Source organism: Carassius gibelio, chromosome A8 (genome assembly GCF_023724105.1).
Source record: "Carassius gibelio isolate Cgi1373 ecotype wild population from Czech Republic chromosome A8, carGib1.2-hapl.c, whole genome shotgun sequence".
Taxonomy (NCBI): Eukaryota; Metazoa; Chordata; class Actinopteri; order Cypriniformes; family Cyprinidae; genus Carassius; species Carassius gibelio.
This window is the reverse complement of record NC_068378.1, coordinates 21,761,321-21,781,872: the sequence shown is the minus strand read 5'-3', so window position 1 is coordinate 21,781,872 and position 20,552 is coordinate 21,761,321. Positions and strand designations below refer to the sequence as shown.

Here is a 20,552-nt window from a genome sequence, read left to right as displayed (position 1 = left end):
ATTATGCTTTATTGTTATCTTTCTATCCTTAAATGTCTAACCAAATTTAACAATTTTCCATGAGAGGATCAGTCTCACATGTATTCTTTGGTGTATCCAGCAGAATGTATCATTCCAGAATGTTGGTGCGTGAAAGATACATCCACAAACTTAATTTGGTCAATTTTAAAACACGTCCCTTCATTCTCCCAGTGTCAAATTGGTGTAACAATCCCACCCAGTGGCCAGAGTCTTACCCGGACATTTACTCCTCCCTCATCGAGTCACCAGGTAGCCAGCGAATGATTTTACTTCGTACTAAGTAAACATCTTTAAATGTATGTAGTTTGTCTTTATATTTAGAGTACTGCGTGCACTTTTTTGTCCAGCCATACAACTAGCCTGGCTTAGCTTTCGTTTAGCATCATACGTAATTTATGATATTTCCAACAGCAAAATATGGATGACGATGGCATGGATTTCAAATGTGGGGTTTTACAAACATTATTGTTGCACCCAACCACACAACAACTCTTTGGCATGTTGTAAGGTGAGTCCACTTCCTCGATCTGTATCGCGGTTTGTTTTCCCTTAAAAGTGGGCGTGAATCTGTTCATAGACATTCTATGACGCTGTTGTGCGTACGCAACATGGGTACCAGCAACAGGAAGTGAACTATCCTTTTAGTGGCAGTGTAGTCCCCTCTAGCGGAGGAGATGGCATTGCATCCCGCTGCAGATATCTTGGATATATATTCTTTGTTGCCGCACAAGACATGATTTCTGAAACCATTCCTAGTGATGAATCTTTTACAATGTAGTGAGCTGATATCTAACATATGTTAAATGATATATAACATTTATTATTTTTTTATAATGCTCAAAAAGAGTATAATACCCATACTAATTAAGATACTATTGGATTGAACTGAAATTCTGAAAAATGTGAATTTTAGCTTATCCAGAATAGTATTTGCTTCTAAGAAGAATCTTCCTTCGCTGGTTCCAAATTATGATAAATCTTTATGATTGCACACTTTTTGGATCCCTTGAGTCAGAAGTGGAATAATGTGCAGTCTTGCCATCATATGTGTGTTGGTTCCATGCTTTGAATATTGCATCTCAAAGACTTGTTTTTAATGAGTTAGATTCAAATAAAGGTTTTAATGAAGATGGAATGTACTGTATGTAAATCCCCTGACCTAATCTGTTTGTAGGCCTACCTCTCTCTCTCTCTCTTTCCTTCTTACACCAAACACAAGATCAAGCCCCCTTTCGAGGATAGGCTAAATAAATAAACAGAGGAAGTACAATTCTAGGCTAAAGTTCAACCTCATGCTGTTCCTGGTCAGATATCTGTGTTAGTCACCACTTTTAAAACGAGAAAAACACTATGAAAACTTAAGTTAGGGACTTTGCTTACTCTTTACAAGACAGCCTGCCAGATCAGGAATAAAAACTGCACTGTTTGGGTATTCTTTTACATTGCAAAACTTCTCTTGAGGACATCGCCAAACACCAGGTACAAGTGTCTCATTTAAATTGACTGCATGCTTTGGAATGTTCCATTTTAAAGAAGTATTTAAGTCAATGGACATATCATTAAAACAGGAATAGAAACGTGCACAGTGCCATTCAAAACAATGCACACATTTAAACCTTTTTGTGCAAATCACTAAATTGATGCCACTGTGCAATCTATTTAAACAGAACACAGATTTGGATGCTCAAGTCATTGGAGTGCAAAAGTTTAACCTCAGATGAATAAACTTTATATAATGCAACTGTTTAGGATACATGCCAGGGACATATATTTGTGTTAGTTACAATATCTGTGTACTATAATATCTTTAGTGTCTCTCGTTTAAACTGTGACCTCTTAAAACTGTACATTGTGATTGTGAGATTGTGTAGCAGTGCCAGGTCAATGTGCAGTGATTATCTCGGATAGTGTAAAGGGGACAGCCCACTGGCCAATGACAGATAAGAGAGAATATATATATATATATATATATATATATATATATATATATATATATATATATATATATATATATATATATATATTCTCCAGAACCCAATATATTAAAAAGTCCAAGAGGTCCAAACAGTGGTTTCCAATTTACACCTTTTCTATTGGCCATATTTTTATTTTCTACAAATGCAAAAAATCAAGACCTGCATTGTTTCCAAATCAAAATGAATGACTAATCAAGTATATATTTTCAGAAAATGCAGCTGCATACCCAAATCTTTGTCCTTGTTGCCTTCCTTTGGAGTGTTCCACCACTTTCCCTGGCTGGGAAGATCCTTGTGTACCCAGTGGATGGAAGCCACTGGCTTAACATGGACATTTTGCTGCGAGAACTTCATCAGCGTGGTCACAAATTGACAGTTGTCCGTTCTGCTAACAGCTGGTACATCCCAGAGAACACCACACACTATACTCCCATCACCATCAGTGCCGATCATCTCACTAGCCTGGAGGACCCCAAGTACATGGCGTCTTTTCTTAAGAGAAACATTGACATTCAAAGAGGGGAAGGATCTGTTTGGTCATTCATGGCCCTTCAGAAAGAAGTAATTACTCTTCTAGAAGAGTCTCACAAGTCTTCTGCTGAGATGGTGAGGACCATTCTAGAGGATAAAAAGCTTGTAAAAACACTTAAAGAGTCCAAGTATGATTTGATGCTAACTGATCCTGGTTTTGCAGGAGGTGTCATACTGGGCATGTACTTGGGACTACCAATGGTGTTCAATGTACGATGGATAACAAATGGAGAAGGGCACTTTGCAATTGCACCCTCGCCGCTTTCTTACATCCCGACTATCGGATCTAGGGTGACAGATAAAATGAGTTTTGCAAATAAAATGAAAAATATCTTGCATTTTGGAATCGGCCAATACATTGACCACATGATCACAAGGCCTCTTTATCAAGGAGTTATCAGCAAATACATAGACCCAAACTCCAATGTGTACTCTCTGATCCAAGGAGCGGATCTGTGGCTCATGCGAGTAGATTTTGTATTCGAGTTCCCTCGACCTACTATGCCCAATGTGGTCTATATTGGAGGCTTCCAGTGTAAACCATCCAAACCTCTACCAAATGAATTGGAGAAGTTTGTCGAGAGCTCTGGAGAGCACGGGGTTGTGATCATGTCTTTGGGTACTCTGCTTGGAAGTCTGGGTCCTGACATATCTGAAGTCGTAGCCGCTGCTTTTGCTCGCTTGCCACAAAAGGTAGTTTGGAGGCATGTAGGAGAAAAGCCATCTAAATTGGGCAACAATACACTGATAGTGGACTGGCTGCCTCAGAATGACCTCTTAGCCCATTCTAAAACTAAAGCTTTTGTGACACACGGAGGAACGAATGGTATCTACGAGGCGATTTACCACGGTGTTCCAATGGTTGGACTTCCGCTCATCTTCGACCAGTTTGACAACATGATTCGCCTGGAAGCCAGAGGGGTGGCTCAAGTGCTTGATGTCGCAACCCTGGATGTAGATATCCTAACACAAACCCTAAAGGACATCCTGGATGAAAATCAGCCATACCAGAAGAACATGCGCAGAATGTCAAGCCTACATCGTGACACTCCGCTCAAGCCAATGGACAGTGCCGTCTTTTGGCTGGAGTTTGTCATGAGGCATAAGGGTGCAGCACACTTGCGCACAGAGTCCTACAGGCTTCCTTGGTATTCCTACTACTGCGTGGACGTCTTAATGCTGATAGCGAGTTTGTTTATGGCAGCCTGCCTGCTCTTGGTTTTGATGAGCAAGGCGTTGCTGAAAGTTTTTGTCAAGAAAAGGAAATGTAAAAAAGACTGAAGACATGTCTTTGGCAGCACTAGTTTTATATATATATATATATATATATATATATATATATATATATATAGGGTGATATCATTAATAGGACTCTACAAATCCCTTTCAATGTGGAAAGGGTTGATTAGTTAGCAAGTTAGTCCCTGCTGCTAGATGCAACTATTCCATCTGGTTAAATAAAAAATCTTTCTAATTTTGCAAGCATTATTTAAGTCAAACTTGGCGACTGCCAAGTAGATAAATATGAATCCTAACAGATAACTTCAATATGGTACTAAACAACACCCAATATTTCTACAGAATTGCAATTTATAACCAACTTTCCCAAACCATCTGCAACTGCTGCAACGTTTGGTTGAGAATGTTGCTAGGTCAGGGCGTTCAAACAAACAGAGCAGTGTTTTGTTGACGCCACAGAACCAGCATACACACTTTTTGGGAAAACAAATCTATGAATGGCTAACTTGGAATTTCAATCTACATAAAATTACACACATCAGCTTTAAGGTTCATACAAATACATTTGGTCAATTAATATGTTTCTAACAGGATGTTTTTGTTTTCAAAAAGGAACTGCAACAGATTTTATTTTTCAGTTTGTTTTATTGATTTGTACAGACATTGAATGAACCAGCTGTCTATTTTGCCCGTAAATATTTCACTTAACACAACCACCGGCATGGTCAACAAAAATAAAATAATTCAGAAATCAGAGTCATAATGCGACAGATGACCAATGATGCCGAACGTCTCCTACATTTTGGAATGGTATTACTATATATGGTTACAATAGGTGAAACGCTTGAGAGAGAGTAAAAAATAAAGTGCTCCGTCTTCATCTGTTCTACTGTGTCACTTTGAGAATACTCATCTCACCTCTCCAAAAAGTAGCAATTCCATTTCTTTCTCTATGAAAAACAAAGTATAAAAAAAGGTTAGAAATGTCTAGATATCTCAAATCTACAGACCACAGCTCAATTGTCACTGTGTGATATTTAAGGGGATCAATGTCATATACATGCAAGATATAAAGACAAACACTTGAACACAATCAATAGAACATGTAACCTATATAATAGATACCAGTCTGTAACTTTGTTTAGTTCCATTAGGAAAACATTACAAAATGCTTTTCTTCCTTCTGTAATAATAATAATAGCAGTAATTGATCCACAGCTAACTTTACTAAACGTCTGTTCCACTCACCCCACAAGTCACCAGTTTTCTTTCTATATTTTAACAGTTTAACAGATGGAGGTGAGAATGAATAAGGGAGAAAGAGATTAAAGAGAGAATGAATGTCTGGGAACAGCTTTGGTATTTTAAAAGTATAGCAAAAACATCAAGTCGGTCAAATTATACATCTTCCTGCGACTGCATGTTGCTCAGGCATTTTTCTTTCACTTCAGAGTGTCATCTTTCCAGACTTGTTGGACAGACGTTACAGCAGATTATTTCAACATATAAACCCTGGCAGTGGCCGTTTCTCAGGACACATTTGCTCGAATTCGAAGGAGTAGAAATTATAAACATATAGCACATTAGCAATCTGCTATTAAGGAGCATCCCGAAATCATGAGTAAAGAAAAAAAAGTTCTGCTTCTGTTATGTGTATTGCCTTGTTCCAAGTGAGATTCCATTTTAAACTAGTGATAACAGTACAAATCTTTTTTTACTCGAACTCTCAGAACTACCTAATCTGTTTTTCAACCAATTCAATCAAATACTGCCGTCACATGCATTTCAACTTTACAAAGCCGTATCTCTGTATTATAGCATTAGTGATGCAACTAACGCTCTGCCCAGAATTTCAACCAATAACAAACAATGAAGATTAACTGTAAAACTAAATTGGTCCAAACAAGGATATTAATAGGGCGTTAGAGCCCAAATGTCTTAATCTTTTTGGGAAATTCTGGACAAAGAGCACCTATAAAGTTGCGAATTCAAACAAGAGTGAACATCTGCCAACGTTTTTTCCAGAACTAAAAGAAAAAGAAAATTACAGGGACATGCAGCAAAACACAAGTTGCAACAAAGCATATAATAAACCATTCTGAAAACCAATCCTCCATGCTTCAGAATCTTTAGATGTTGGTCTACGTCCCCTTGTGAATTTGCTAAAATGAAACCAAATGTGCAAATGTTTCAGCGGTGAAACAAATGGAGAATGTGTTCTCTTTAAAGTAGTCACAATTCCAAAGTGAAGTGCAATGGTGCAGTGTGCTATAAATAAAAACCGAGATTCTGCCTTGTAAGTGTACATCCAGAAAAACTTGACCACGGATGGCTAGACAACATTGACGGGGATTATTCCATAATGAATTGAAGCATGTGATTGTAAATCAGTCAATCAAACCTCTTTGTTAAACTTTGAGGCAAACACATTTCATTTAAACAATGGTTGTGCAACAAGACTTGGAAATGGAAATGTAGCACAAAAAAAAAAACTAATTCACACAAACCTAAAAACAAAAGCATTAGTGTCAATTACACAAGAATAAAGACAAAATAAACTAAATGCCTTCGTTGTCTGATACTTCTCCCTTCATCTTTTATTTCCACAACTTGAGATACTCAAAATAAAACTTTCCAGAACACTTTTATCACCTCTTTCCATCCACATGCAAATTGCAGCCTCTTGTATAGGGTTCTTTCTTTTTAGAGTCACTTCCTCTCTGCTTACATTCCTCACTCTTCTTTCCCTCCCCACCATGTATATCTTTTCATTAGTGTTCAATCTCTCATCGGGGTCTCTGACTTTCCTCCACTTACCGAGTCAGTCCCACCACTAGGACAAGAGACCCTCCCTACTCGCCGTCCCTGCACTGGCACCTCCTGCAACCAGGTTCCTCAGCAACTTCCTCCTGCCAGCTTGATAGTCTTCCTCATCCACGTTCACCAGGAGCTTAATGGCCTCGTGGCCCACTGCCTGCTTCAGAGAGTCCGTGATGAAAACGCCCTTCAGGGCTTCCAATAGTGAGCCGTTGATGTAGTCCCGCCAGAAGGCGTCCAGGTAGGTCAGCTCTGAGAACTTGATGTCACATATGATGGAACCCAGGTCTCGGGATTTGAGGATGGTGTTGGCCTGGTTGAACCGCTCAAACTGCCTCTCCAGCGCCTCCTGCTTGTTGGAGAAGACGTTTCCTTGTAGAGCCGACTCGTGCTGACAGTACTCCGCACGCACTCTCAGTCGTATGTCTGTGAGACAAGGAAGAAGGTTAAAAAAACGAAGTGGCTTTTAAATCAACCTACAAAGGACACACAGATTCCAGGAGTATTGCTTGTCAATGCTCAGATGGCACATCCATGGAGAATATGATACATACCCAAAAAATGGCAAGGTCTGGGTAAAATGTTTTAATATGATTGACTGCCTTTAAAGAAACTTTCAATGATTTTAAGAGGTTGCTAAAAGGTTTGTTTTATAAAAGTCACTGGGTGTGCCACCAAGACGCCCGAACAAAACGGGTTATATCATTGGAGCTTGTAATTAAAACTTTTATTGGCAAATTGGTTATGACCTAATTAATATCACATTCCAGTGCTCGACAGTAAGAACTGGCCAATGGCCCGGGGCCAGTGTGAAAGATGCTCGGGACAGTTAACAAATTTATCACTGGCCCCATTGGGGCACTGCTGGGTCAACATAAAAGAGGAGAAAACACTTTATTCAATATATAGCTTAAAAGCAAGCAGCAGTGTGAAACATGAAAAACAGTGTCAGTGTCTTATTTCATCAAAAGCAAAACTTAATTTGCTACTATAAAGTTGCTCTACACGGTTCAATTTTTACCTGCAGACCAGTTTTTATCCACTCGACAGACTAAATAAAGAGCTGTGCATAAAAGAGGGTGGAGCCTCAGCGCACATCTTCTATGACTCAATCGTCATGGACTAATGACAGTACGAAGGTGTTTTGTAGCTGGAATAAACTTTTCCAGAAAGTTAGCTTTGGCAAGCCATTTCAAACTCCCAAAATGAGCAAAAAAAAATGTTTTGGCCAGATTTTGTTCGAAATTACTACGTCACATAAGTTGTCACACCTGCTGTCAGAGAGTGAATTTCTGTTCACCTGCTGTTCTTCCTAAAGCATCATTTAATTTGTATCTTTGCTCTTTATATTCCATTGTGGTATAGCTTGTAATTTGTTTTTGTGTCATATATGCTTATTTATTATAATAATAGATAGCAAGGGTCAAAAACAATGATAACAGCAACTATTTAATTTTTTTGCTGCAGGGCCAATTAAAATATTGGCAGGGAAAGTAAAACTTTGAACAATCCTTAGCATTGAGCCCTGCATTCCATGGCCCTAAACCTTCTCTTTCAGCAACTGATGCTTGCATTTTTTTGTTGTTGTTGTTGTTCTTCAGCAGATTTGTTTTCTTACCACAGGTCTGTTTTTCTCTGCAGTCAGCTGTCGTGTGAGATCTCTTCCTTTTCCTGTTCAGTGGAGGTGGGGTGGGTTTAGCACGTGGTGGGCACACCTGGGGTCCTGATGGAGGACAGCAGATCAATGGCTGGGTTCCTGAAAAACAGAAAATTAAAATCACTACCACGATGTCCGTCTCGCTTGTAGTACATGCATTTCCACTGATCATATCAGACTCTGATCATATTTGATATGTTTAATATTTTGACCTGATTTTTTAAAAAATGTCAAAGTGGTAGTGTGTGAATCGGAGTAATAACCATTTACAAGGTCGGCAAGCGTATGATGCCAAGTGATTAAAAATCTTTCCATATTGTAAACATTGTGAAGTGTATTCAAGCCTTTTGTCATTCTGGAACTTCTTTCAAACTTATGGTGCGTTCTAGTCACATGTGAAAGATTGTATTTATGAGTTTTACTTATATTAATGCCACAACCATTCAAGTAGGACTTGAACACACCAGTAGCCACTGAATTAAGACACGCCCTTAATCCAAAAACCCTACACGTTTCAAAATCCAAACTTCCTGTTTCCCACATATGTGCTATACTGTAAAAACACTAAATTACTGAATGATTAGTGCATCAAAAATTCAGATTGGCTTATCAAAAAAATATAAGACATTTCTGCAATTTACAGAGTGACAGATGTGGTATTTCAGTAAAACATAAAACCAAAAGTGCTTACAGCTAAATTAAGAGGTCTAATTTAGGACACACCTGTTCTTCTGTGAGGAGTTCCCTGCTGCGCCTCTCCTGCTCCTCTGGGAGAAACATAGCGGACTGACGTCTCCTCCAGATATTTATCCACTGGATCTGGGCACACTGGAAAATAATTAGCAACACATTAGATATGCTCCTTGCCAAAAAATACTGCAGAGCGATGAAACTGTAGCTTCACTGTGCACAATAAGCATCTGTCAAAGGTGAAATTGACAAGATCTCAAACCTGTCTGCCTCTTGCGCAACGTAACGTATGGCAGCAGGTCATGGCGAGTGATGATGCGGAGCAGCTGAAGAACATGCCGGAAGTTTGTCTCGTCACATCGCCCCTGACGCTCCAGCGCAAGCAGGAAATCTCGCCCGCTCCGTATCCCTCCTCTCTCGTACTCGTCAATAACGTCCACAAAAAGGAAGGACAACACACGTACGTCACGGTGCGTCAGCTGCGCACCCACAATATCAAACATGCGGTGAAGAGAGTAAAGCCCATATGCGTCATCCACAGCCTCCTCCGGCCACGGCTCCACCCGGCCAGACGCAGGTCTCCGTGATGAGGAGGAATTACTGCAGGACGCCGGACCCAATCGGCTTAGAGAGAGCGCAAGGGAGTTACCATGAGCTGTTGGAGATAATGAAGCTGAAACCCAGCCTCTCCGAGGACAGGAAAGCCCTGAGCGGGAATACGAGTCTATCGGGGAACGAGAAATGTGTTGCCTGCCCTGACTAGATGAAGAGTTCTGTGGTGATAGGAGGGCAGGGTTGGCATTCCCATGCTGCTGTGAGGTCATCACTCTTCACTAGACGGGTGATGGGTGAGGAGGATGGCAGAAGGCCCTGTCAGCAGTGTGAAGCAGCCTGAACTGTGTCAACACACTTGGCCCGCAACTCTCACCTCCAACTTCACTCTAGAAGAGAACAGAATTAATACTCAAGCTTTAGAACACTAACAACACCACAGTATTTTACATTCATATAACATATTGAATAATAAATTGATAAAGATGATAATCAGACTAGGACAAATTACCACATGACCTGGGTTCATTTTACAGTTTTTTTTAAACTGATCTATTGCTTAACTCTGTTTTCTAGACTTAATGTCAGCTGCCATTGCTCAATCATTCAGCATCCAAAACCATGCAGATCATGTTTTCACATCACACCTACATATAAAATCATATAGTTTATATATTCTAAATTCAAATCTACATATAAAAACATTAAGATTGTATATTTTTATATCAATTTACCATATATAAATTCTGGTATATATAAAATATATTAGTTATTACACATATGTATAAAAAATGTATATGCTGATATCACATCTAAATTCAAAATAATATACATCATACATTTAGATAACACGTTTAAACATCAAATGTACTCTGATATAACATCTACGAATAAATCATACAGATTAGATACTCTAAATTCATCTACTTTTAAAATCATAGGGATTATATAGTTGATATCACATCTATAGTGCTTCAATTTAAGAACCTATTTGAGTTTAACTAAGCCTGTTTGTTCAGTTTTGATCTAATAAACCTAATAAATATTGGTGGATAAAATATTTAGGCTGAGGAACAGTGAAGTTACTGACCTGGATTAGATTAATAATTAACATCTAACAGATTTAAGAGAGTGAAAATCAAAAAAGTTGAATGCATCAATCATTTAACTTCCATATCATGCGTTTAAAAACACAAACATAGGCTCTTTTCATATGCAAGGTTTGAGACTGGAAACTCCGATCAAAAGACTGATGAATAAGGAGTTAAGACATCAACAATCTTCTGAAATCCATCTGGACAGCTGTGTTAGCCTGATGCTTAGCATACACAAGGAGAGGCTGAAGAACACCGGGATCTTTTAAGAAAACATTTTTTATGGTCAATATTTCATTGTGATCCCCTTTAATGCTTCTATATGCCTAAAGATACTTAAACGTTATTTGTTATTGATATAAACTTCGCTTAGGAACTGACTGTTGGCTTGCTAACGTCAACAGCGTGTAGCAACACTGAATGTACACAACTGTCTTACCTCTTCAATGCCATGAATCACTTTACAGACACGGAGACAATGGACGTTGACTCTTCTCAAAACTGCGGTCTGGTCCTCATATGTGTAAAATAATCGTGTGTGGGGATAATTTAAACGGTTTGGTGAAGCTTGGTAACGAGCCCATTTTTTTGTTCCTCTACTAAAATGTAGGTACATCCGGGACATGAGAAAGCGTGGGGCAACATCCGGGGAATGTAGGAAACGCTTCGTCAAAATAACAATAAATTAATGTGATGTGTAACTAGTATTTTTTTATGCGGTTACTAATAAATGTATAAGAAAAGAAAACCATAATAGGTGTTTGTATAGAATTGATTTATTTATTTTAATGATGAAAAACACAACACTGCATTGCCCCTTTACCTATGAAAAATCAACATAACCACAGTGTCATTGTTACTAATGTGAAAACTTAAACAATAAAAATGGGTTCATCTTAAACCTTGTGAAAAGTCTTGATAATTCTGTTTGATTTCTTTCCAGTTGTAGCTGATTTGAATTCAATAAAATCAAAATGGCTTTTTTTTCTACACAATAGATTCACTTTTAGCAGATACTTATTATTATGGGAAAACAGTCACCTGCAGCTGACTATTTAAGTATCAAATCACATTTTTGGTTACAACAAATAAGCTACAGAGTTATTGGAGTTATTTATTAGAGTTATTTGGATCCCAAAAAATAAATAAACCATATGCTAACATTAGGCGAATTTCTTAACTGGTTACATGAGTGTGGGACAAATATCTTTATTCAAACATAATAAATTATTCTTGTGATAATTTATAGTTCTTGGCATTCAGTAGGTTAACTTGATGGCACAAGGCAGTTAAATAATTCTGTAGCATCCACACATTTCTTGTTTTTGGGTTTCCCTGGAATCTGTTAAAACAAAGGTATGAAGTCAAAATAACTCAAATGTACAGAACACATAAAGATAATGATCTTTCTTTAAACTGCCTGATTCATGTACTCACTCGGACAAATGTGGCAAAGTGCTCACAATTCTGTGTCAGGAGTTTGTAAGTAAACTCTTTGTGCAGTAAAGCATCTCATCGTTTTCTAATTTCCTCCACAGGTGAAGGCCTGAGAGCGTGCTGGTTATTGCTCACTGAAACACGAGCTCCTTTTGGTACATTCATTTTAGACAGGAGCTGATGCCGTATCTTAGTTTCTCCAAGCAAAAGGTCACCACAAACAAGGAAGATAGCCTTCAGACAACTTCGAAACATCAGCTGAGTTTCATCTGGAAAAAGTAAATTTAATATAAGGCAGTTTGTGAGACACATGCATACATACTGCACATATATATATATATATATATACAGAGCTGGGTAGATTCCTTGAAAATTTTTATGTTTCTGATTCCTTTTAATGTTACTGAAATTAATTGAATGTAGTTAGTAATGTAATCCATTACATTATTATTATTTTTTGCTATTTTATGAACAATATGCTTTCGTGTAATCAAATAAAATAAAAAACCGTCTGATTACAAGTATTTTAATCTAATTACTAGTAGGCTACTTAATTATTGGAAACTACTATCAAACTCTCTCTCTCTCTCTCTCTCTCTCTCTCTCTCTGTGTGTGTGTGTGTGTGTGTGCCCCAACATGCCCCACGTTATATACACTCATATAGTAGGCTATATATTATTGTCTGGTATAGCATGATTATATTTTTATAGAATTAGGATTAGTACTAAAGTAAACGTTCTTGTGCTTACCAGCAACTGCAAAGTGAATGGCGTATCCATCTTCGTCGTACACGTCTCAATGTGAGTAGCCAATGGGGTACGAGAAATCGATCAAATCTCCGAACTGCATGGTGGATACAACCTGCTGCTGGGATGGGCAATAGGCTACCACATAATTTGTTTTCGATACGATACCGATACTTTTAATGGCCAGTATCTTCTGAACTTTTAGATTATGAAACGTATTTAATATTATGAGTACAATACACCTTAATTGCAACTTATTAGGTTATATTTTTGTTCACACATGGTTAAAATATGTTTACTGTAGTGGTAACCAAGGAAATCTACAAATACTATAGTAAAACTATGTTCACTTTACCATGGTTCAAGGGACTGCCAGTAACAGGCTGTTGCATGCATAAAATGCAACCTTTTTATTCGGACTTAAATTAATAATACAGAATAAAACATGAGCAATATGAACTTTTAACATTCAAATTTAAATAAATGTACTGCACAAACTAGGTACAATTTCAATAGGTTTATTGTGTAATAACTCAAACATATAGCCTATGTTTTTTTCTGCATTGTTCTGGGCTTACCTTTCCAAAAACATAAATGCTTTCTCATTATATAGGCTACTCTTGGGAAACGCAGCTCTTATTTAAATGCACTGTCAGAAGGGAGTGAACTCTCTCTTTAATTGATTGATTGCCTTTCAACATTTGTGTGAATTTATTTTTATTTTTTTTGCCGCAGAAGGTTTGTTTGTGAAGACATTGTCATTGCAGTTTTAGCTACTCCTGCCACCCCTGCAGGGTTATTATTAATTTCACCGAATACACTTAGGATCTTATTCTTGACTTAAAGTTAAAAATAAATAAGCGTGTCACCTTTAGAGTTGGATGTCTTGTGACGGCATAAACATTCACAACACAATCCACTTTATTACAGTATTACCATGATGAATGAGTGACAATCAGCCGTCCAGAGTGACAAACCGTGAATTCATCTCATTATTTAAAGATGCAATCCATGAAAAATAAGCAAATGAAGCTGTTGATAGACATCTCAGAGAGTTAATAAAGGAATCATCAAAGCTGTATGTCAACTAAATTAAACAGAAATGTATTTTTGTGAAGTATATATTCATTAAAGTCAGCTGGCAAATTACAAACATCAGTATTCTGTTTTAAATAGACTGGTTTGACTTTGGTTTAAATGGAGTCCACGTTTCTTCCGAATTATGCCTCCATGAAAATGTTTATTCATCTTCTTCACTCATATATCTTGATTTACACAAATTATGGCCGTCTTCCTCTTGTTCTCCTCCTGGATTGGTTTCGTGCATCTTTTATTTCTTGTGGTTGCCAAACTGTACAGCCATCTGGTTACTGACACAGCGGAAGGTAGCGGGCTGCACCTCCCAATACCTGATTGGGTTGTCAAAGAGACTGATGCCATTGTAGAACACCTTCTTCATCCCAAAACCCGTAGGGCAGAAGTCATCCGCCCCAACATTAGTGATGTTGTTTGAATGGAGGTAGACAACCTGTAAGGAGAGTGTTGTTTTGTTTATATAGTATAAATGAACTAGAATCAGTAGAATCATGTACACAAACACACCTGCAGATATTTCAAATGAGGCAGTCCACTGGGCACACTGGACAGACGGTTGTTGTCAAGGTGCAGCTCTCTCAGGTCGGTGAGGTAAGACAAAGCACCGTGCTCAATGTGGCGAATCTGGTTACTGCCAAGTCCCAACCTACACACAGAAAGAGAGGGGTTTTAGCCACTAGAGGACACCCAAAGCAAACTTTATATCATAAAAGTCCATGATAAAAGTTCAACTGAAGGGAAATGTTTCATTTTATGTAACAGTAGAAGCATATACAATCTGTTTACATATATTAATCCCACCAAAAAAGTAGGAATGTGTAGGGTTTACCTCTGAAGCTGGGTGTACTGGCTGAGATCCACCAACTCTATGGCCTGAATCTGATTACTGTCCAAATGAAGCTCATTAAGACTACTGGGGAGGTCTGATAAGAATGAGACACATTCCATATGGAATCGAATAAGTCGCAATATTTTTTTTCACTCTGTAACACAAGTACACCAACTATTCTGTATATACATATACGATACAGGATTCTCGTTAACCCATTTACTAATAACAAATATAAAAAATGCCAAAGGGTATGGCAGTAAGTTAAGTCAATGAATTCAATTTATATTCAATTTTAACCATCACTCTCGTTACCTTTTGGGATTCCGGTGAGTTTGGCTTCAGAAATGCGCAAGTAGTTAAGTTTAAGGTCCACAAATGCTCCAGGTTCGAAACCACTGTTCTGGAGTGGATTACGACCCATTTCTGTAACATCAACCAGTGTTTGAAGCACAGATCAAGTCTTTAGTTTTAGTGCATTGTGATAGTGAAGAAAGCCACTTTACAGAACAACGTACAACCTCAGTGAGCAACCATAGACCTTAGTCAGGGTAGTGGCATATTACATTTTTGACAGGAATGAAAAAGAGGCTGTGAGGGATATAAGCAAATACTGTGTTCAACGGAGTGTACTTTTATTCAGCTGACAAAGAGTGAAAAAAAAAAAAACACTTTCGGTAGACAAAAACTCAGTGAAACAGTTTTGAAAATTGTGATCCCTCATCCATGTTAAATTCAAAATGGCATCTAACCTGACTAAGGTCTGTCGGACATCATTAATCACTCACACAGACAAACACACGGTCTTACCAATGACATGCATGTTGTGGAGGCCCGAGAAGCTATATGCCTGCACTTTCTTGATATGATTGTCATGGATACGCAGCTCCACAAGGGATGGAGGAAGGTTTTCGGGGATGGAAGTCAGAAGGTTGTGCGAGATGTATAACTTCTGCAAACGCTTCAAAGGGAGGAATGCCTTAGGATGAACTTTGGAGATCTGGTTATTTCTTAACACCAGCGCCTGAAACAGGACAGGAACGATGAGGGAATTTTTTTTTACCATTGAGCGTAATATTGCATTTATTTCATTTGAATTTAATTCACAAGAAGAAAGCAAATGTGATTATGATGCAAATTATAAAATGAAGACATGTTAGGTCTCACATAGAGGTTGGTCATTCCTTTAAAATCTTCCTCCCTGATCTCTGTGATCCTGTTGCTCTGCAGGTCCAACAGCAGTGTGTCTTTAGGAATATCATATGGCACGTAACCTAAACCTGTTAGGGAATAATGCACAAACAAACAAGATTAGATACATTGCTAGAAATTAGATATATGAAAACAAAAAATCAGTATTGTGGATTAAATGTTGTTTAGGCTTTAATGTTGCTATGGTAATCTTTTTTTTTTTTCAAGGGTAATGGAAACTCAACTTGAAATCAAAATGACTCAATTTACTATTTTAAATAAACCTTATGGTCTTGTATTGTGTGATTTATTAGTGCAAGTAAAAATATATAATAATTTTCTTCATAAAAATCTTTATTAATTAAAATATTGCAACTTGCTCCACTTCTAAAATGACTTTCCTTTTCAGATGACATCACCAGACCCTCCTATTTTTCTGCCTCGCCCCTCCAGCACCTGTCTCCCTTCTGGTATGCAATGCCCACATTTCATAATCCAATGATATGCTGATGAATAAAATGAAAAAGTCCTGCCCTAATTATTTTTTCTTGTAAAAAATTCAGCAGTCACATTATGAAACTAAAATATCATACAGGCACATGCTTACTTTAGCAGCTATAAATGGCGGCCTACAGTATTAGATGGATGATGGCATATTAGGAAATATCTTTCTACTTCTTACCAGAACTGGCCAATCCAAATCAAGTTCTCCAGAGAGCTGTAATAAAAGATGCTATATCCATCGAATCCCCCCACTTTACAGAATTATGATGCCTTTAGAGAGTAGGGAAGGCAGTTCATTTAAGAAACAGTTTCTTCAGGATTAACCATCTGAGTCTTTGAGTTCACTTGTAAACTTTTCTTTGAGCTATAATTTCGGAAATGTTTGGTAATTCTCTGGGCTTCGGGACTGTGTGTTTGCTGTGCTCTGTTGTTGTGTGCTAGCATTCCCCTCTAAGCTTCCCGTATAATTAAGATGGAGCTAGATGACCATGGCTCCACGTAGCACATTACAACGTGGGGAGAGAAAAAAAAGAGGAGAATAGCTTATTTTATAAACTTCATAATAGCGAGATAGGAAAGAGGGCAGTTGTGCTTGGGTGGTACCTGGCATCCACAGAAACTGTCCATTTGCTTTTAAGTTCATCATTCCTGGTGACCGACATCATAGTTTATGGCACGTTTGCTGTACCGAGTAGAATAAGCAGAATGTCTGTCTTCTCAGGTGACCGAACACACACCACATGTGCTGTCTGATGTGGATGGGCCAGATTAGCGGTGTGTCTGAATTGGTATCCGTTCTCCACCTAAATATGACCCTGATCTCATCCAGGCCTTTGATGTGGATGTTAAAACCTGAAATTTCTATTTAGCTATCAGCCAAAACTTCCTGCTCACTTTCCCTACTTTCAGCAATTACGTTGATTTATATTTGATGTAGTTTTATATATATACACCTCATAACTCATATTCAAATAATTGTGTTTCATACCACATTCATTCATACCACATTTTAAAAATCTCATGGGAAAAATGATAGAACAGGTCTTTCATCTTTGCTTGATGTCACAGACTAGTAATTTTGGGATAGGACGCAGATATAAAGGGGATATCCTGTAACTCAAATCATCTTAATCACAAACCAGTGTAACTTCACTCTTTACACCAGTGGTTACCAAATGGTGGGTTGCAGCCCAAACACGGGTTACAAGAATAAAAAAAAAAAAAAAAAAAAAAAAATATATATATATATATATATATATATATATATATATATATATATATATATATATATATATATATATATATATATTTTTTTTTTTTATATATATAAATATATATATAAATATAATTTTTTTTTTCTTTCTTTTTTTATACCCAATATAAATTTGGGTCTAGAAGCCAAACCTCTTAGACTAAGCAGTTATTATCTTGTCTGTCTATACCAAGATACTTTTTCAAACACATATCATCTTAAGCCCACCTAAATCCGAGCACTGTACGACTCTGAGGTCGCACCGACAGCCAAATGGGCATGTAGGATGTTCCGGTTGGTAAGGATCCACAGCTGACCCTTCTTCCTCGTCCTTCATCATCATCATCAGCTCTTTCATATCAATGTCCTTGTCAAAGTCCCAGAATCCTTTTTGCTCAAAGGGAAGGGCGGAAGAGTCAAGTGGCAGGTGGGCAGTGCAGAGAAACAGAAAAGCCACGAGGACCAACAACATGGTTGCTACGTTTTTAATCTGTGAAAAAAAAGAGAAACACAGAGGAAGTAAGCCTTGAAAATATGGCAGTGCGATTGTTTTCCAGGCTTTTTTAAAACCATAAATACTACTTTGTATCCAAAAGCTGATTCTGGTAAAAATCCATCATTCTGCGGTCTCATTAAGCTTTGAATATGTAACCGCCTCATTAACAGTCACAATAAACCAATCTGCTCTGCACATCTACAATAGGGAAAATATCTCATTGTAACTAAAACTAAAACCTGAGACAGGGAAAGACTTGTTTGGGTCAGATGCATCAACGTGTGCAAATGTGTATTTTTATAACCTGTCTTCATGCTATATTTAAGGTCACTTTTTTCCGCTCCCAGAAAGGGTGTAACATCATCTAAATGTATTTTTGTGTCCTTTGTGTAGCTAAATTACAGCTGAAACCACACTGATGCAACGTCAGTATGAGATGAAGACAGAGAGCCCACTAATGCCCTTTTGGAGCATTTGATAATTTTCTTCTGCAAAAGAAACATTTGACAATTGTACAATCAATGTAACTAAATTATAGATGGGACTTGACTCACTAATAATAACCAAAAGCAGTTCCATCCTAGAGGAAAACTGAATTGCTCTTTCATAGCTTAGGGAATTTTGTTTAATTTAAGGATCAACAGTCTCAGATGTTTAGTCTAAGATTCCTTAGGAGGTTTAAAAATGAAAATAAATGAGAAAATTGTTGACATACAATGACATTCAATGATGAGTGTTTAATATTTTGTATTATTAACGCACTATTTTCTTTTTTTAATACTGTAAAGTTGGTCTGACACAATAATAAAAGCCATTTCAAAATATGAATAAATACTACAATTGTATAAATGCTCCTAAAATAGATAAAATATGATACTAAATATACTAAAAAAGATAATTTGTGTGCAGACCCACTGATGCACATTTATTAGATCCTGAGACCATCTAGATCTGCAGTAACTAGTTCTTTTTTTGTGCCACGTGTTGTGTGTGTGGTTTTAAACTGCCTCTGAGCTCTTTCTCTCCCTTTAAATTCACTCCCACACCCTTTACCACAGAATGGTCGAAGAACCACATTACTGGCAAGTTTAACAGATTGTTTTTAGAGATCCTGATTCATGCGCTGAAATAAAGGCACTGAATATACCAAAATCATATCCTCTTAAAATATGACAATGTAATAAACTGACAGACCTAATTTAAAAGCACACAAAATGTTCACAAGCAATGACAGCCAGATTTTACCACTGTAAAATTCTACTAATAGCACAATAAGAATGCTGATGAATGAAACTTTTTGTTTCAGCTCTTTAAAATCTTTACCTCAGTCAAAATTAGTTTGCACCTACTTGTCTACTTATGAGCTTGATGTAGATGAGTCTTTTTTGTTTTATTTTTTAAAATAAGGTTAAGATATCTAGATTTTTCTTTAAAGATGTATAATATCTAAATGATGCCAAATGGTCAAGCAAAGCTGAATTACAACTCATATTAGAGAGATGAGATGGGCTAATTAAAGACTACATTACTGAATGTTGTCAAGATTACAGAGGTGACGTGGAGGACTGAATGACACTACAACAACATTTCTCAAGGATTTTAAAAACTAGGGGTCTTTTTTAATGAGCTGAAATAAGCTTTGTAAGCTTTTCAAAGAAATGAGACAGCCGCGACAGAAACATGCTAGCATGGTAACTCATCAGGTGCACAAAACAGGGGAACAGGTCAGGAAGATCAATAAGAGCATCAAAGCATCTTACCTGTCGTGTGAGATGTGTTTGTAGACGATTTCTTCTTTCCAAGGTTTCTGATGGCAGACAGATTTATAGTTTGATCATTGTTTGGATGACTGTCTGTTATGTCCTTGGCTGTCAGCAGTCGCACAGCACTGAACAGTACCTGCAATTCAAAACACAGGACAGCTTGCAAAAAGAGGGGTGAAAAAAAGTGTATTTCAGACATTCCCACTTAACTTGTCTTTCCCTCCCACTGTGTTTCTCTTTCTTTTTGGTTGAAGAGAGAGAGAGAGAGAGAGAGAGAGAGAGAGAGAGAGAGAGAGAAAGAGAGAGAAAGAGAGATAGACAGTGTGAGTATGTGGGAGAGTAATTCCACCAAAATGCTATATAGTTAACAATTGAAGTTTAAGATTTTCCTTTATCGAACATCCAGGATACATATTAGTAATAACGTGATGTAACCATCCATATTTGCATATATTTGTGAAATGGGACATATATATATATATATATATATAGAGAGAGAGAGAGAGAGAGAGAGAGAGAGAGAGAGAGAGAGAGAGAGGGAGGGAGGGAGAGAGACAGGCAGATGATGGATAGATAGATAAATAGACAGACGGACGGACAGATAAGTGCAATGTATTTACATGGAAGTGTCTGTATGAAATGCCAAGACCCACAATGAATA

The 20,552-nt window shown here is 37.5% G+C and overlaps 3 protein-coding genes and 1 pseudogene across 4 annotated transcripts; 1 reads left to right on the top strand and 3 right to left on the bottom strand.

Moving 5' to 3' along the window:
* Positions 1 to 1,284: 1,284 nt before the first annotated feature.
* On the top strand, positions 1,285 to 4,647 carry LOC128018871 (UDP-glucuronosyltransferase 2A1). The gene is made up of 2 exons (XM_052604705.1): positions 1,285 to 1,500; positions 2,208 to 4,647. Exon 2 carries the CDS (start codon positions 2,211 to 2,213, stop codon positions 3,807 to 3,809), a length of 1,599 nt encoding a protein of 532 aa, XP_052460665.1. The 5' UTR covers positions 1,285 to 1,500; positions 2,208 to 2,210; the 3' UTR covers positions 3,810 to 4,647.
* Positions 4,393 to 11,221, bottom strand: LOC128018872 (death effector domain-containing protein). 2 transcript variants are annotated; one of them, XM_052604707.1, is made up of 6 exons: positions 11,017 to 11,221; positions 9,194 to 9,872; positions 8,965 to 9,069; positions 8,203 to 8,340; positions 6,585 to 7,010; positions 4,393 to 4,717 (listed from the first exon to the last, which is right to left on the bottom strand). In XM_052604707.1, exons 2-5 carry the CDS (start codon positions 9,753 to 9,755, stop codon positions 6,601 to 6,603), a joined length of 1,215 nt encoding a protein of 404 aa, XP_052460667.1. In that variant the 5' UTR covers positions 9,756 to 9,872; positions 11,017 to 11,221; the 3' UTR covers positions 4,393 to 4,717; positions 6,585 to 6,600. The 2 variants fall into 2 exon arrangements, with proteins under 2 accessions (XP_052460667.1, XP_052460666.1); XM_052604706.1 differs by having other exon boundaries at positions 4,393 to 7,010.
* A 623-nt stretch (positions 11,222 to 11,844) lies between these two features.
* On the bottom strand, positions 11,845 to 13,153 carry LOC128019158 (phospholipase A and acyltransferase 1-like; annotated as a pseudogene).
* A 308-nt stretch (positions 13,154 to 13,461) lies between these two features.
* LOC128018870 (biglycan-like) lies at positions 13,462 to 20,146 on the bottom strand. The gene is made up of 8 exons (XM_052604704.1): positions 19,889 to 20,146; positions 17,861 to 18,122; positions 15,853 to 15,965; positions 15,496 to 15,709; positions 15,001 to 15,111; positions 14,686 to 14,779; positions 14,364 to 14,502; positions 13,462 to 14,289 (listed from the first exon to the last, which is right to left on the bottom strand). The coding sequence occupies exons 2-8, from the start codon at positions 18,102 to 18,104 to the stop codon at positions 14,092 to 14,094; spliced, it is 1,113 nt and encodes a 370-aa protein (XP_052460664.1). The 5' UTR covers positions 18,105 to 18,122; positions 19,889 to 20,146; the 3' UTR covers positions 13,462 to 14,091.
* Positions 20,147 to 20,552: the final 406 nt, after the last annotated feature.

What these genes read in the sequence shown, in the direction of transcription:
- LOC128018870 (XM_052604704.1), bottom strand. Translation starts at nt 18,104, where the DNA reads ATGTTGTTGGTCCTCGTGGCTTTTCTGTTTCTCTGCACTGCCCACCTG. An exon ending in CAGTACACCCAGCTTCAGAG is followed by an intron (nt 14,503 to 14,685) that starts GTAAACCCTACA and finishes TTCTGTGTGTAG; the next exon opens with GTTGGGACTTGGCAGTAACC. An exon ending in CTCATTTGAAATATCTGCAG is followed by an intron (nt 14,290 to 14,363) that starts GTGTGTTTGTGT and finishes CTCTCCTTACAG; the next exon opens with GTTGTCTACCTCCATTCAAA.
- LOC128018872 (XM_052604706.1), bottom strand. Translation starts at nt 9,755, where the DNA reads ATGACCTCACAGCAGCATGGGAATGCCAACCCTGCCCTCCTATCACCA. An exon ending in GTTGCGCAAGAGGCAGACAG is followed by an intron (nt 9,070 to 9,193) that starts GTTTGAGATCTT and finishes ATTATTTTCCAG; the next exon opens with TGTGCCCAGATCCAGTGGAT. An exon ending in CAGAGAAAAACAGACCTGTG is followed by an intron (nt 7,011 to 8,202) that starts GTAAGAAAACAA and finishes CTTGTCTCACAG; the next exon opens with ACATACGACTGAGAGTGCGT.
- LOC128018871 (XM_052604705.1), top strand. Translation starts at nt 2,211, where the DNA reads ATGCAGCTGCATACCCAAATCTTTGTCCTTGTTGCCTTCCTTTGGAGT.